This window comes from Bufo bufo, chromosome 1, assembly GCF_905171765.1.
Source record: "Bufo bufo chromosome 1, aBufBuf1.1, whole genome shotgun sequence".
Taxonomy (NCBI): domain Eukaryota; kingdom Metazoa; phylum Chordata; class Amphibia; order Anura; family Bufonidae; genus Bufo; species Bufo bufo.
In genome coordinates, this window is record NC_053389.1 from 519,414,538 (window position 1) to 519,432,377 (window position 17,840).

At 46.5% G+C, this 17,840-nt stretch overlaps 1 protein-coding gene across 5 annotated transcripts in view; it reads right to left on the reverse strand.

Moving 5' to 3' along the window:
- ANKRD26 (ankyrin repeat domain 26) overlaps window positions 1-15,762 on the reverse strand; it is a 107,215-nt gene extending 91,453 nt beyond the window's left edge. For all 5 annotated transcript variants that reach the window (XM_040411513.1, XM_040411521.1, XM_040411504.1 and 2 more), the window contains exon 1: window positions 15,280-15,762. In XM_040411513.1, the coding sequence (XP_040267447.1) occupies window positions 15,280-15,485 (206 nt within the window). In that variant the 5' untranslated portion in view covers window positions 15,486-15,762. The remainder of the gene's footprint in view (window positions 1-15,279) is intronic.
- Window positions 15,763-17,840: the final 2,078 nt, after the last annotated feature.

Below are 17,840 nucleotides of genomic sequence, written 5' to 3' on the forward strand. Positions count from 1 at the left end.
CAGTGAGTCCTTATATACAGTAAGCCACATGGGGTACAGTGCTTTTAACCCTATAGGTAGCTCACAATTTAATTTTTTGGTTGTTTTTTTAAACATGATTAAGTAAAAGTTACATTTTAGTAGTCTGGGACAAGAGTGGTTAGATAGCCGAGTAGGCAACAGTGTTTAAGCAATAAATAAACCCTTCCCAGATAGGGTCCCTGTTAGAAAGTATGTTAGCATATACCATCGGATTTGAGTTAGATCGTGAAACTCAGATCCGACAGTATATTCTAACACAGAGGCGTTCCCATAGTGATGGGGACGCTTCAAGTTAGAATATACTGAGAACTGTGTAATAACTGCCCCCTGCTGCCTGGCAGCACCCGATCTCTTACAGGGGGCTGTGATCCGCACAATTAACCCCTCAGGTGCCGCATCTGAGGGGTTAATTGTGCGTATCATAGCCCCCTGTAAGAGATCAGGTGCTGCCAGGCAGGAGGGGGCAAATGCCCTCTCTCCCCAGTTTAAAATTCATTGGTGGCCAGTGCGGCCCCCCCTCCCTCCCCTGTATTTAAACTCATTGGTGGCCAGTGCGGCCCCCCTCCCTCCCTCCCCAGTATTATATTCATTGGTGGCCAGTGCAGCCTCCCCCCCCCTAATTAAAATCACCTTCCCCCATCATTGGTGGCCAGTGCGGCCTCCCCTCTCCCCCCCCCCCCTAATTAAAATCACCTTCCCCCCTCATTGGTGGCCAGTGCGGCCTCCCCTCTCCCTCCCCCCTAATTAAAATCACCCCCCCCCCCCCATCATTGGTGGCCAGTGCGGCCTCCCCTCTCCCCCCCCTCCCTAATTAAAATCACCTTCCCCCATCATTGGTGGCAGTGGAGAGTTCCGACCGGAGTCCCAGTTTAATCGCTGGGGATCCGATCGGTTACCATGGCAGCCAAGACGCTACTGCAGTCCTGGCTGCCATGGTTACTTAGCAATAGAAGCATTATACTTACCTGCAATGTCTGTGACCGGCCGGGCGCTCCTCCTACTGGTAAGTGACAGGTCTGTGCGGCGCATTGCTTATAGCACAGACCTGTCACTTACCAGTAGGAGGAGCGCCCGGCCGGTCACAGACATCGCAGGTAAGACATCGCAGGTAAGTATAATGCTTCTATTGCTAAGTAACCATGGCAGCCAGGACTGCAGTAGCGTCTTGGCTGCCATGGTAACCGATCGGAGCCCCAGCGATTAAACTGGGACTCCGATCGGAACTCTCCGCTGCCATGGTGGAAGGTGATTTTAATTAGAGGGGGGAGAGGGGAGGCCGCACTGGCCACCAATGATGGGGGAAGGTGATTTTAATTAGGAGGGGGGGGAGAGGGGAGGCCGCACTGGCCACCAATGAATTTAAAACTGGGGAGGGAGGGGGTCTGCCCCCTCCTGCCTGGCAGCACCTGATCTCTTACAGGGGGCTATGATACGCACAATTAACCCCTCAGGTGCGGCACCTGAGGGGTTAATTGTGCGGATCACAGCCCCCTGTAAGAGATCGGGGGCTGCCAGGCAGCAGTCATGTACACACTTCGTAGTATATTCTAACTTGAAGCGTCCATCACTTCGTGAAAACTCAGATCTAAAAAGCTTTTATGCAGACGGATCAGCGGATCCGTCTGTGTGAAAGTAGCCTACGGACACGGATGACAATCTTGTGTGCATCCGTGTTTTTTCACGGACCCATTGACTTGAATGGGTCCGTGAACAGTTGTTCGTCAAAAAAATAGGACAGGTCTTATTTTTTTGACAGACAGGAAACACGTATCACGGACGTGGATGTACAACGGTGTATTTTCCGAGTTTTCAACGGACCCATTGAAAGTCAATGGGTCCGCAGAAAATCACGGAAAACGGAACAACGGACACGGATGCACACAACGGTCGTGTGCATGAGGCCTAACACTGACATGGAAAAGGACCTAGGAATTTTAGTGAACAGCAAACTAAACTGTAGAAACCAGTGTCAGGCAGCTGTTGCCAAGGCCAATAAGATAATGGGTTGGATCAAAAGGGGCATAGATGCCCGTGATGAGAACATAGTCCTACCACTTTACAAATCACTAGTCAGACCACACATGGAGTACTGTGTACAGTTCTGGGCTCCTGTGAACAAGGCGGACATAGCAGAGCTGGAGAGGGTTCAGAGGAGGGCAACTAAAGTAATAACTGGAATGAGGGAACTACAGTACCCTGAAAGATTATCAAAATTAGGGTTATTCACTTTAGAAAAAAAAGATGACTGAGGGGAGATCTAATACCTATGTATAAATATATCAGGGGTCAGTACAGAGATCTCTCCCATCATCTATTTATCCCCAGGACTGTGACGAGGGGACATCCTCTGCGTTTGGAGGAAAGAATGTTTGTACACAAACATAGAAAAGGATTCTTTACGGTAAGAGCAGTGAGACTATGGAACTCTCTGCCTGAGGAGGTGGTGATGGTGAGTACAATAAAGGAATTCAAGAGGGGCCTGGATGTATTTCTGGAGTGTAATAATATTACAGGCTCTAGCTACTAGAGAGGGGTCGTTGATCCAGGGAGTTATTCTGATTGCCTGATTGGAGTCGGAAGGAATTTTTTCCCCTTAAGTGAGAAAAATTGGCTTCACAGTTTTTTTTTTGTTGCCTTCCTCTGGATCAACTTGCAGGATAACAGGCTGAACTGGATGGACAGATGTCTTTTTTTGGCCTTATAAACTACGTTACTATTCTACTATGTGTCAGTGGATCTGGATTCCGACAAATTACTTACCTGATTCAAATATAGAAGAAATTCTACGGCACCATATGGAGATGCTGTGGAATTTCAAATATAAAATACATATATATATATATATATATATATATATATATATATATATATATATATATATATATACACACACACACACACATATATACATACACACACTCTCTTTGGCAATAAAATGTTTGACATTATTTTAAAAATAGTAAACCAAACAGTAGTGTCGCTATTTTTTTAACCTTTTTTCACCATTTTTTTTTTTTTTTAAGGGGTTGTTCAGGCTCCTGATATTGATGATCTGTCCTCAGTATCTGATCAGTGGGTGCCCAATACCCCGCAGCCCCTTGACCAGCTGTTCCCTGCAGCCTCCAGCACCAGAACTAAACAGGTTGAGTGGAACTGGAAGCACAGTGCACTTCACAGAGCTGGATGGGTCATTAGACATTTCCACAGCACGAAAAATGTATGGCTGGCTGCAATCTTTGCAAAAAGTTAACAGAGCTGAGCTGCAATATCAGACACAACCCATGGACAGGAGTGGTGCTGTTTTTGGAAGAAAGCAGCAAATTTTTCTAATCCTGGACAAACCCTTTAAGGTGCAAGTGAAAACCGCAACATTTTCCAGAAAAATCCACAAAGGGTATTGCTGCAGATTTTCACTTCTGTAATGGGTCTGTGCAGTGTGAATTCAATATCCGAATAGATTGAATGAAAGGCATTTTCTATGTAATTAGGTCATGTTCACACTGTCATATTTGATATACATAACAGCATATGAAAATAATAGGGGCGAAAGGAATCATGTTCAGTATGCAGGACACTGGAATGTGACACGTTAAACAGGATCAGTGGTGGACATGACATGAAGGACAATGGGCAAGAGTTTGGAAACGGTTACCATGGCAACGAATACACTGAAGATGCGGGGGAACTGTAAGGAGGATGCGATTAGTGACACCCTGCTGAAGTCACACAGTGACAGATCACTAATCTCATTACACTTCTGTAGAACTTATTTGCAAATGGAAGGGTCTAACCTAATTCCCTCACTCCAGGAACATGCAGGAGACAGGTTTACTGCGGTAATAGTAATTCTAGAGCCCACATGTCACAAATGGCTGTAGACCATCCTCTCTATTGCTAAAATTACAATTATTTGACATGCTGCAGATTTCAGTTTTGCACTGTAGGTCATTTTGAACGCAGCGTGTGGATGAGATTATTTAAAATGCTGCACAACAATCTGCTTCAGCAAATCCATGGCGTATCCACCATGTGTGAAAGCACCCTAAATGCAATAAAATGAGAAAAATAATTCATACTCATCACTTTTCTCCCCTGTCGATTCCTGGCCCCCGCTGCTGTACACACCACATCACCACTGCAGCCAATCATTGGTCTCAGCAGGCATGTGCTGTATACTCTGGAGCCCAGCAATTGGCTGCATGGTGACCTGGTGTGCGCAGGATGTCAGCGCTGCAACCAGGAAGATGACATCTGCACTGAAGGACCAGAGCGTGACGCTGGCAGGTGACAAAAATGGTAAAAATCACTTCTATTTAAGACTGCTGCAGGGATTTTATCTGACTTGGACAACCCCTTTAACTGTCACTTACATGTAGCATTTACCATACTATATGGGGACAAACGATTGATTGTTTGCCCCATACAGTCTGCATGAGAAAATGATAATTACTTACCGATAATTAGATTTTACGAAGTCTATGACAGCACCAGGAGAGAGGATCTGCCTCCCAGGACAGGAAACCCACAGGTATAAATGAAAAGGAGCCTCTCCCTCATTCAGTGGTTTTCAGAGACGAGAGACCACCTTCGATCCATTCATTCTGTTTGGGCCAACCCAACCTTCTTTTCTTCCTCGGTAAGGGTACTTTCACACTTGCGGCAGGACGAATCGACATGCTGTTCACCATGTCGGATCCGTCCTGCGGCTGTTTCGCCGTGCCCCCGGGCCGCCGCTCCGTCCCTATTGACTATAATGGGGACGGGGGCGGAGCTCCGGCGCAGCACGGCGGTGCACGGCTTAAGGCCGCCGGACTAAAATTACTGCATGTCAGGTTTTTTAGTCCGGCGGCTTTCTCCGTGCACAGCCGTGCTGCGCCGGAGCTCCGCCCCCGTCCCCATTATAGTCAATGGGGACAGAGCGGCGGCCCGGGGGCACGGCGAAACAGCTGCAGGACGGATCCGACATGGTGAACAGCATGTCGGATCCGTCCTGCCGCAAGTGTGAAACTAGCCTTAGCGTTGAATTTTCTTTCCCTTTTTTTTTTTTTATGCACACCTTGTGAAAATAGAAACTCAGACCCATCACCAATACTTTAGGAAACAGGAAAAGGAAGGCAATAGGGAGGGGGGGGATTAGAAGGGTGCTGTCATGGACTTTGGAAAATCAAATTACCGGTAAGTAATTATCATTTATCCCTATGTCCTATGACAGCACCAGGAGATATCCCGGAGAGTGAAAAATTAGGGAGGGCCAAAGCCTGAAGGACCTTACGCCCGAAAGAAAGATCAGACACCGCGGAGAGATTCAATCTATAGTGCCTGTAGAACGTTGAAGCAGAAGACCAAGTTGCCGCTTTGCATATGTCCTGTATGGAGGCTTCTGCTTTTTCTGCCCATGAGGTAGAAACTGCTCTGGTAGAATGGGCCGACCATCCGGAAGGAACAGGTTTCTGCATAGAAAGATAAGCTAGAGAAATAGCCTGTTTAATCAATATATCTAAAGTTCCCTTACTAGCAGATTTCCTTTTGTTCTGACCGGAATACAAAACGAATAAGGAAGACGATTTTCTCCAGTCTTTAGTAGCCTCCATATATTCTAAAACACATTTCCTAACATCCAGACAGTGAAACTCTGCCTCCCTCTGCACAGAAAGAAGGGAGAATCACCTCCTGGGCTTTATGGAAGTCGGTTACTACTTTTGGGAGAAACGCTGGATCGGGTCTGAGACAAATTCTATCTTCCTGAATGATAGTGTATGGAGGACTTGTGGAAAGGGGTTGAAGCTCGCCTATCCTTCTAGCCGAGGTAATGGCCACTAGAAAGATAAATTTCAAAGTCAGCATTTTGATCGGCATGGTGTCTATAGGCTCAAAAGGGTGTTTAACCATTGCCTGTAATACTAGACTGAGATCCCAAGGGGGCGTCCTAAGCATCCTAGCAGGGAGACTCCTGGATACTGATTTACAGAACCTAATAATCCAAGGATGACAAGCTAATCTGTAGTCAAAACAAAACACTAAGGGCCGCCACTTGTATTTTTAACGTACTTAATGCTAAACCCTTAAAAACGCCCACCAAGTTCTGGCATAAATTTTGGTGGTTACCGGTTTTCTACTTAGCAACATGGTAGAAACAACAGACTCGGATAACCCTTTGTCTAACAACAAGCGCCGCTCAAAAGCCACGCCATCTAATGGAGTCCCTTCACTGGGGGGGATGAACAATTGGGCCTTGCATAAGAAGATCCGGGATCTCCAGCAGGACCCAGGGATCAGCTATAGACATGATCCTCAGCCAGGAAAACCTTGCTCGCCGGGGCCAGAAAGGGGCTATGAGTATTATCTTTGCCTTGTCCTTTCTGACCTTCTTCAAAACCCTGGGGATAATCTGAAGAGGGTGAAACACATATAACAGACCCTGGTTCCACGGCTGAAGCAAGGCGTCCACTGCATTCGGAAGGTCTGTTGTTGCTTTCCTGTTTGCTCTGGTGGTAAACAAATCTATTTGTGGTAATCCCCAGAGTCTGACTATCCTGGAAAAAATGGATTGATTGATGGACCATTCCCTCTGATCCAGAGACCGACGACTCAAATAATCCGCCTTCCATTTGTCCACCCCTCTGATGTGAAGGGCCGACAAGGACAAGGCTCTCCCCTCTATTAGGGAAAAAATCTGAACCTCCAGAGCTTCCAGAGGCTCGGAGCGCGTTCCGCTTTGATGGTTCAGATATGCCACAGCGGAACCATTGTCGGATAATATCTTCACATGTCGGTCTTTGATTAATGGAAGAACTCCCTGTAGGGACCGATGGACAGCCATGAGCCCTTTCAGATTTGAAGAATTGCCAAAAATCGGGCAATCCCATAATCCCTGGAGTAAGGTTTCCCCCACATGCACCCCCCATCCCCACGGGCTGGCATCCATGGTTATCACGAGAGGGTTTACAATTCTTCAAAGAACACCCTGGGTTAGATTGTCCAGAGAAAGCCACCAATCTAGGGCCTGACATGTCTGAGCTGAGACTAAAACTTTCTTCTCTAGGTCTCTTGCCTCGCCTGACCAAGCCCCTAAGATCTCCCACTGAAGAGCTCTGCAATGTACCTGGGCCCATTGCACAGCCGGAATACAGGCGGTCAGGGTTCGGACCTTACCTTCTGCGTTTTTTCTGGAGTTAAAAGGGATCTCTGAACCACTGAGTTCAGCATTATCCCCAGGAATCGTTGCTTCCTCTCTGGAACTAGCCTCAACTTCTCCTCGTTTAGGATCCAACCGAGGGTTGACATGATCTGCGTCACCCGCTGAACATGATAAACATTTTTGACTTGATAGGGCTACAATCCGGAAGTCGTCCAAATATGGTACAAACAGGATGTCCTTCTCCCTTATATAGGCTGCCATCTCTGAGACCAGTTTCGTAAATATTCTCGGGGCCATTGAAATCCCAAAGGGTAACACCTGGAATTGAAAATGTCTCAATCTCCCCTGAAATCTCAGTGCCACTCGGAGGTATTTCTGGTGTTCCGGAAAAAAATTGGAAGATGGTAATAGGCATCTTTGATGTCCAATACCGCCATAAAGCAGTCCTTGTAGAGGAGCTCCACTACTGATTTTATTGTCTCCATCTTGAACCGTCTGTATTGTAGATATCTGTTTAGAGACTTTAGGTTTATAATCGTTCTGTAGTCTCCACTTGGTTTTTTGACTAAAAAGAGAGTGGAATACTATTCCGTACCTTCTTCTCTTTCTGGATATGGAATAAGCGCTCCCTTCTGAAAAATACTTAAAACCTCTTTCTCTAAAGAGGCCTTAACTGAGCTTCCTACTTGGGTTACTCTGAACTTTTCTGGAAGGGAACACTTTAAATTTATCCTGAATCCCTCTTTTAACGATCGAATGATCCAGGCACTGTTTGTTATTTTTGTCCAGGCTGGGAGGAAATCTTTTAATCTTCCTCCCACCCTGGCGTCATTGTGGATTATCTTTTCTGCAGGATCTGAGGGCCGATTCCTGAACAAAAAAAAAAAAATAGTTCTGGATATGGAAAATTTCCACTTATCGTTCTTTTTTCCCAATTCTTAAACCGCCTGCCCCTTTGAAAAGGAAAAAAATTCTGTCTACGAGAGGAAGGAGGAAAGGAAGAATGAAAACCCTTTTTTCTATCTCCCGCTTTCTCTAGGATGTCTTCTAAAGTTGAGCCAAAAAGGTATTTACCCTCACACGGGATGCTACAAAGGCGACTTTTAGAGGCCACATCACCCGACCAGTTTTTCAGCCATAATGCTCGACGAGCAGAATTAGCTATAGATGAGGCCCTAGCAGATAGTCTAACTGCATCCGCCAATGCATCAGCCCAAAAATCTGCTTCTTTAGGCTAAATGCACACGATCAGGATTGCGTGCGGATTTGCGTGAGGAAAATCCGCACTGTAGCTCATGTACATTGTATTCTATGAGAATTTGAAATTCTCAATGCACACAATGCAGATTTTTTCCGCGCGGATTTTGACCTGCGGTGCGGATTTTAAAATCCGCAGCATGTCAATTTATTTTAAAATCCGCACCGAAACCGCACCAAATCCGCACCAATTGATGCGGATTGACCGCACAGATTTGCCTGCGAACACCTACTGATTTCAGTGCGGATGCTCCGCACATGAATCCTGAACGTGTGCATGTACCCTTAGAGATGGCCGGAAGGGATTCTAATAATTTATCTCTGGGGCTTTTATCCCTTATCTGAGCCTCCAGTTGTTTAATCCACAAAATTTGTGCTCTCGCCGTACAAGTAGAAGCGATATTAGGCTTAAATGCCGCCCCAATGGACTCCCAAGTTCTTCTTAAAAAAACGATCTGCCTTCCTATCCATCGCCTCCTTGAGTTGACCGAGATCATCAAAAGGCAGTGAGGATCTCCGAGATACTTTGGCTATGGGGACATCGATTTTAGGGGCTTTATCCCATAAAGAACAATCACCTTCTTCAAAGGGATATTTTATCTTAACTGACCCTGGGATGAAACTGCGTTTATTCTGATGTTTCCATTCCCTGTTAAAGGGGTTATCCCATCTTAGACAATGGGGGCATATCGCTAGGATATGCCCCCATTGTCTGATAGGTGCGGGTCCCAGAGGTGGGACCCGCACCTACAAGGAGAACGGAGCGGAGAAAGTGGAGGAGGGCGCACTGCGCATGCGCAGCCGCCCTCCATTCATTTCTATAGAGCCGCCGAAAATAGCCGAGCGCTGGCTCGGCTATTTCCGTCGGCCCCAAATGAATGGGAGTGAGGCCGCTCATGCGCGGTGCGCTCCCATTCACTTCAATGGGAGAGGCGGGGAGCTGCGCCTGGTGGTGGACGGATCCTGGGAAACCCGGGGTCCTCCAGCCACAACTCTCCCCAGCTCCGTTCTCGTTGTAGGTGCGGGTCCCAGAGGTGGGACCTGCACCTATCAGACAATGGGGGCATATCCTAGCGATATGCCCTTATTGTCTAAGATGGGATAACCCCTTTAATCATGGCCTCAATATTTTTATGAATAAAAAATGCTCTTTTCATTTTTGTTTGTAGCCCCTCAAACTTAAGGTCCTGAACAGATCGGACTTCTTTAGCATCTTCAAAATTCATGGTTGCTCTAACAAGCTGATCTACATCCTGAATGGGAAAAAAAATGGTCTACTGCCACCTTCGTCATCCGAAGATGATGAAGCTGTATCTACTTCCCCGCTTTCTAGGAATTCTTCAGAACTGGAAACATCAGAATCTCGCAAAGCTAAAGAGGACTTTTCTCCAGAACTTCTCTGTCTATGGTGACGGTGTTCTTTTTTAGATAGCAAGGTACTATTGACCTCTTCCCTAATAATTTTCTTCATGCATCTAACCATAACCGGGGATTCTTCAGCAATAGTATTTTAAATGCATGCTCTACATAACGGTTTAGTATAGGCGGGATCTAGTTTTGTCTTACAGAGGCCACATTATGGCGCGTTTTAGCGGCCGCTTTTTTAGGTTTATCCTAGAAAAAGAAACACATAAGGCCAGGATAAACTAAGGGTACTTTCACACTAGCGGCAGGACAGATCCGACAGGCTGTTCACCCTGTCGGATCCGTCCTGCCGCTCCGTCCCCATTGACTATAGTGTAGACGGGGGCGGAGCTCCGGCGCAGCAGGCAGCGCCGGTGCTCCACCCCCGCCCCCACTATAGTCAATGGGGACGGAGCGGCAAGGCGAAATAGTGGCAGGACAGGGTGAACAGCCTGTCGGATCCGTCCTGCCGCTAGTGTGAAAGTAGCCTTACAATCCAAAAAGTGTATTACATTGAAAATAGACCCATACCCTCATTCATACCACAGGTGCAGGGGTAACTGGGTCTTTTGGGGTTTCACCAGAGCTCTCCATGCTGGAATACCTCTTGCAGCCTTGGATCTGTAAGAACCCCCCAAAGATCCTAAGGTAGGCTTGAACTGGGCTGAAGAAATTTCTGAATCAAGCATGGGACGCCAGGATCACATCATTAGCGCCCCCTCTTATATACCGGGCGCTTTTGAGCTTGTCACTATTGCTATGCTGAACTACCGCCATGCTGTTTGAAAAAGAGCGCTCCTTTAAGCTCCGCCCCCTCTTACTTGCCTATCAGCTGGGGAGGCCAGGCGCCGTACGCCACAAGGTGAAGCAGGGATCGCTCTACCGCATCTCCGTGCCTGCTGCCGCGTCCTCTACTTGCGTCCTCGCTCGCCATCCGGCCTTGTATTTAAAACACATTTTCTGCCCGCTAGCACTTTTCCATCGCATCTTGCTGCCCCCGCCATCAGATGCAGTGTGCCGTCTTCAAGGTGTGTGTAGCGGGGAACTCACCCAGCGCACACCTCTGCCCAGCCAGCCTTAAATCCAGGGAGAAACTACTCCCCAGGTAGCTTCAGAAAATAAAAAACCTGCAGGTTGTCCTTCCAGGACAGAAAACCACTGAATGAGGGAGAGGCTCCTTTTAAATTTATACCTGTGGGTTTCCTGTCCTGGGAGGCGGATCCTCTCCTGGTGCTGTCATAGGACGTAGGGAGAACAACCATTTTTAGACGGTGCAGTGGTCAGGAATGAGCATTCATGGGAACATTCGCTCAGCCGATCATCAGCCTGAGTAAAAGGGCATTAAAGGGGTCGCCTGGCCTAATAGCCACCACGCCAACAGTGGTGCAGTCCCACAGAGTGGTGTCCCATTCCCGTCCCATGACCAATCACTGGTCACATGTGCTAGAACAGTAGTGACGTCCAGTTCTAGCATATGTGACCGCTGAGGAGCCATCACAAAATCAAACCACTTCTGATCGGACAGGGGCCGGAAGTGGCCAACGACGGGGCAGCGGCACTATAATGGCAGAACCACAGACAGGTAAAGGAGGGTTTTTTTTGTTTTATTGGCCACAGGTTAAGACACAGGGCTGTTGGCTCCTAGGCTGGAAACCCCCTTTAAAGTGAAATTATTGTACAAGAAAAAGTTTCACAACTGTAATTCATTTTACTTCTTATGCCACCCCCTTTCTAGATCTGTGCTTGCAATCAGTGAATGGGAGCCTTCTTCTTTATATCCTGAGGCTCTGATACACTTAGAACACATGCACACAATCCAATTATGGCTCTGTTAAAGCTCCGAGCTGTACTATAATATGGCACACGACCATATCTGTTTCCCAGTCCACAAAAAATATGGACATACAGACGCTCAGATGTGGACAGCACATGGATGAAATGTGTGTGCTGCATGCATTTTATTGCGGTCCCATAGAAATAAATTGGTGCAAGTGCAATGCGCAAAAAGGCCTCACTCTGTTTCCTATTGGCGTTTATGTGTCATGTTCAGTTGGATGCTGTATGGTCACACTAGCGTCTTGCCTTCCATTTTCACATGCCCACTACAGCCAGTGACTAGTTGGGGTGGTCACCTGCCCCTAGGCATGTTAGAACATTAGCCAAGGTAACCAGAGAACAATGCGAGTGCTGCGGCCAGTTCCTAGGCCAGTGACGTCACGTTCATCAGTGACATGGCCTAGGAGCGGCTCAGTCCCATTCAAGTGAACGGGCATGAGCTGTAAGACCAAGCACATCCGCTATACAGTGTCACTGCCTCTTTAAACAGCTGAGCGGTGGGGGTGCTGGGAATCAGATACTGATGACCTATCCTGAACATAGGTCGTCCGTATGAAACACTCAGAAAACCCCTTTAATCAAATAACTGTAAAAACAGGTAGAGTTTGAAGCATTGCTTGTAATGAAAATGACTTAATCGAGAGGATAATCTTCCACCCCAGTGAATGACACCCATCATCAGGGAGTCAAATAGTCCCACAAATTCATCTACCATCTTGGCGACATAAGGGTATCTTCACAAAGCGGAAATACACGCGAGAAGAACTTCCTGTGAAACGTGCGACAGATATCCGCGGCCAACACTCAGATTTCATCCGTGGATTTGCATCTAAAACCGCTGCTGGTCCTCACATGGAATTGTCCTTTTCAGAGGGGCTAATGTACAGTACAGACCAAAAGTTTGGACACACCTTCTCATTCAAAGAGTTTTCTTTATTTTCATGACTATGAAGGCATCAAAACTATGAATTAACACATGTGGAATTATATACATAACAGACAAGTGTGAAACAACTGAAAATATGTTGTATTCTAGGTTCTTCAAAGTAGCCACCTTTTGCTTTGATTACTGCTTTGCACACTCTTGGCATTCTCTTAATGAGCTTCAAGAGGTAGTCCCCTGAAATGGTTTTCACTTCACAGGTGTGCCCTGTCAGGTTTAATAAGTGGGATTTCTTGCCTTATAAATGGGGTTGGGACCATCAGTTGCGTTGAGGAGAAGTCAGGTGGATACACAGCTGATAGTCCTACTGAATAGACTGTTAGAATTTGTATTATGGCAAGAAAAAAGCAGCTAAGTAAAGAAAAACGAGTGGCCATCATTACTTTAAGAAATGAAGGTCAGTCAGTCAGCCGAAAAATTGGGAAAACTTTGAAAGTAAGGGCTATTTGACCATGAAGGAGAGTGATGGGGTGCTGCGCCAGATGACCTGGCCTCCACAGTCACCGGACCTGAACCCAATCGAGATGGTTTGGGGTGAGCTGGACCGCAGAGTGAAGGCAAAAGGGCCAACAAGTGCTAAGCATCTCTGGGAACTCCTTCAAGACGGTTGGAAGACCATTTCAGGGGACTACCTCTTGAAGCTCATCAAGAGAATGCCAAGAGTGTGCAAAGCAGTAATCAAAGCAAAAGGTGGCTACTTTGAAGAACCTAGAATATGACATATTTTCAGTTGTTTCACACTTGTTTGTTATGTATATAATTCCACATGTGTTAATTCATAGTTTTGATGCCTTCAGTGTAAATCTACAATTTTCATAGTCATGAAAATAAAGAAAACTCTTTGAATGAGAAGGTGTGTCCAAACTTTTGGTCTGTCCTGTACATCCAGCCCACTCACCCCAATTCCCACAGCGGGGTGCAGATTTTAGCGCAGAAAATGCAAACGAATGTATAATTACTGCCCTAAGGGTACGTTCACAGGTCCATATTCTGCTTTTGTGGATTTTGCTGGAATTTTCCTGCAGATTTTCCCCATGCATTGCAAAGAGATCCACAGTATAAAGCCTCTATCACACGTCCGTGCTTAAATCCGTGAGAAGGTGGTCAGGGATGCCTCCGTGAAACTGTCCGTGATGGATCCATGTTGGGTCCGTGTGTCATCCATGTTTCACTGACACTGCACAGCTGAAGCATCTCTTCCTGATGTTTCATGAAACACGGATAAAACACGGATAGCATCATGGACCCATAGACTATAATGGGCATGATGGATCCATGAACACGGACAAAATAGAGCATTTATCCATGCTAAGCACACGGACTGTGGTGAAAACTAATGTGTGAATACACACATTAAAATCAATGGGGACACGTGGAATATTGATGTGTGAATGAGGCTTAAATTGAGTTGGGCAGGATATACAATCCAAACCACGTCACTTTCCCCACAGGACCCAGGCAGATTATATCCGCAACATGTGCATGAGATTCGTTTAAAGGGAACCTGTCATCAACTGTATGCTGACCTCACTGAGGGCAGTATGAGGTAGTGACAGAAATGCTGATCTCACCGAGGTGTCACTCATGAGCTAAAAGTAAGTGGTTGCCGAGAACCAGCATTATAATCATTGCAGCCCAGGCCTTGAAAAGAGTAAAATCTTCCTGAGAAGAGTCATGGTTATTCATAATCTCCTGCTCTCCCGTCCATCTGCTGATGATTGGCAGTTCTCTCCTAGACAGACAGGGAGAAAACTAGGTAGAAGACTGTCAGTCATCAGCAGGTGGGCGAGAGTACAAGAGATTATAAATAACCATGACTTCTCAGGTGGCCGGGACTCTTTTCCAGGCCCAGTCTGCAATGACTGTGATCTTGGTTCTTGGCAACCACTTACTTTTAACTTTTAAATGACAGATCCCTTAAAAATAACTCACCTGTCTCTACTTTATGCTGCCGTTAGTATGGGTAGCATAAAGGTGATGACAGGTTCCTTTTAAAGGGTCACTGAGTTTTCACAAAACTTTTGATGTCATAGCATAGCAAAGATTTTTAATCGGTGGGGGTCTGAGCGCTGAGACCCCCACTGATGGCTACAAACAGGAGAGAGAAGCTCTCACATAGGGCATTCTCTTCACCACAGAGATCAGCCCAGAGACCTCTACTCACTTTCTCCAGCGAGCAGATCGGTGGGGTTCTCAGCACTCAAATCCCCAAAGATAGAAACCTTTGATATGACTAGGACATCAAAAGTTTTACAAGAACTTAGTGACCCTTTAAAGCTCGCACGTTTTACTGGTACTGTAATCGCTGCAGCATATACGCTCTATGTGGCGGTTCCCTGAGGTAACTGCACATGTCAAAGGGTAGCACTGACAGGTTCGGGTTATCGAAGAATCCTGTTATGGATTCCGCTACCACGGACCATAACGGAATTTAGAATCCATATCGAGATTCTTCGATAACCCGAAGACGAACTTTAGACGCCGAACTTAAAACACAAGTTCGCTCAACACTATTCTGGTTATCTAAGAATTCCGTTATGGATTCCGTTACCACGGACCGTACGTTATGGAATCCTTAGATAACCCAAACTTAAAACACAAGTGCGCTCAACACTACTGACAGCGGCGGTTCTTCCACAATTTCCTCCTGGGCTGCCCAGATACAGCTCGACCCCCTCACCTGTTCTCCTTGTCCACCTGGTTGATGTCCTGCTTGGGCAGCAGCTGCCTGGTCTTGGCCACATCCCCGGAGGACGCAGCTCGCTGGAACTTGCTGAGGTCCTTCTCCTTCAGCTCATAGCCCGCAGAGAGGACGCTGCCGGTCTCCGATGTGCTGGAGGAAGGACCGCTCTTCTTCTTCCTCCCGAAGCCGAATATCTTCTTCATCTCCCCGTTTACAAGGATGCTCCGGCCGCGAGGAAGTGTTGGTGGAAGCACAGGACCGTCACCCCCAGTTTACAGCGCCCTCTTACCCACCTAGCTAAGTACACAAGAGCGTCCCATGCTGAGGGTGTGAACTCACGGAGCCCGGGTCACCCAACACCCCATAGAATCGTCGGTGACCACCCCAGGGCGCACAGCCCAGTTACCAGTTGCTAAGTCTCGCCCCTCCCCCAAGCGTCGCACGGTTACTATAGGCAAGAACCAATTAGGAGAGGCTGGGGCTAAGCGACGCAGCGCACACTCAAGCTCCGCCCACCGAGGAGACCGTGAGGCTGGAATGGTCACGTGACTGGCTTGGAAAGCGGTTAACGTCTTCCGTGTGCAGTGCGCAGGCGCGTTCACAGGGGAGAGAAGAAAAAGCAGAAGAGAAATGATAGTCCTTCTAACCAACATAAGACCAGCTCCAGTGGTGTGGATAAAATGCTGTTTAATATATAAAACTAAATATATTTCACTTATACATATGCAGCTAAATAAATAGAATAAACCTAAAATACAAATAAAAATGAACAGTTTCTTTCCCTCTGTAGAACCGTATGAGGGGCAGGGTCGCCAACCATCCAGAAATTTTTGGACAGTCTGTAAAAATAGATGTCTGATTTTTCTGAGGCTGATGGTACTTGACCAGATTATTTTGGTGGTGATTATTAGAGATGAGCGAATCGAATCCCACGAAGTGGAATTCGATCCGAATTTCAGGATAAATTTGATATGCCTAGAAGCTGAATTTCCTTGTGCGAAATCAATTTAACCTGAAATAGTATAAAAAAACAAAAAAATTCAAACTTACCTCCTCCATTTGCTCGCAACGGACCGCCAGCCTCCATCTTGATTGAAGATCTCGGCCGAAATGCCGTGCGGTGTGAGATTATATCGTCATGCCGGCCAGCGTGATGATCTCATAGCCATCGTAAGCAAATGGAGGCGGTAAGTTTGATTGAATTTTTCTTTTCTTGTTAATTTTACACTCATGCAAATACTGTATGATCGCAGCATCTGAGGGGTACAATGACGGGGAAGGGGGGGCGCTATCGCAGCTCCCTGTCATTGCACCCGCTACTTACTAAAAAATGCGCTTCGTGTAATTCGTCACAAAGCAAATTTTTTGTGAAATTCGGCGAATCAGCCGAATCGAACTTTTAAGGAATTCGCTCATCTCTAGTGATTATTATTAGAGATGAGCGAAGCGAGCTTTGGATGTTACATCCGAAATCGCATCGTTCATAACTTCGGATTAATACTGTATGGAGATCCGTCTCCGTACAGCATTAGAATGTATGGGCTCCGGAGAGCCTAAGTTAGTTATTTGCGAAGTCACGCGTGACTTAGTTGAATAACTTTGGTAATTGATTTGTGAAGTGGAAAACCACTTTTAAACTTGATACCGAACTCGGCTTCAGTTCTGAGGTACAAGAGTTATTCAGTACAGTTTTAAGGGTCCATTCACACGTCCGTAAGTGTTTTGTGGACACCGGCAATGTGTATTCCCCAATTTGCGGACCGCACATCGCCGGCACTATAATAGAAAATGCCTAATCTTGTCTGCAATTGCGGACAAGAATAGGACATGTTCTATTTTTTTGCGGAAACGGAAGTGCGGATCTGCAAATGCGGATGCGGACAGCACATTCCGGCCCCATTGAAAATCAATGGGTCTTCACCCGTTCCGCAAAATTGTGAATGGACCCTTATTCCGAAGCATGGAACGAAGTGACTCCGGATGTAGCATCGACGCTCGCTTCACTCATCTCTAATTATCATCATTTTACAGCTCGCAGTAAATGCTGATAATGAGTACTTATCAGTATATTGAGTTATAGACCTGTATTACGAAATAAATTAGGCACATCTCTGCCCTGCCGTGTGCCAGAAACAGAAATCTACGCCAGCTACAGGATGGCATAGACTTCAGCTATAACTTCTGCCACTTTCTGGTGAAAGTTCTAGTAAAACCCGGCGGGCCGTACGATGTCCCGCCCCTCCCAAAATGCCATACCCCTTTTCTAGACACTTCAGAAAGTGGCTAATTATAGTGCACGTATGGAGTGCGCCATAATTTGGGATTTTTGTACGCCACTATTGTGGCGCAAAGAAATTGGTGGATGTTCCCTTATGTGTGCCAGGAAACTGGCGCATTATTACACCAGAAATCTTCAGGCTGGAGTAGATTTGAAGATAACAAAGTACACTAGTGCTCCTGCGATAGAGGTGATAGTGCTGCAGGATACACCTAGCCAGTACCGCGTCGCATCTGGCCGATATACACAAATACGTAATAAAACCGAATGTTATCCCCCC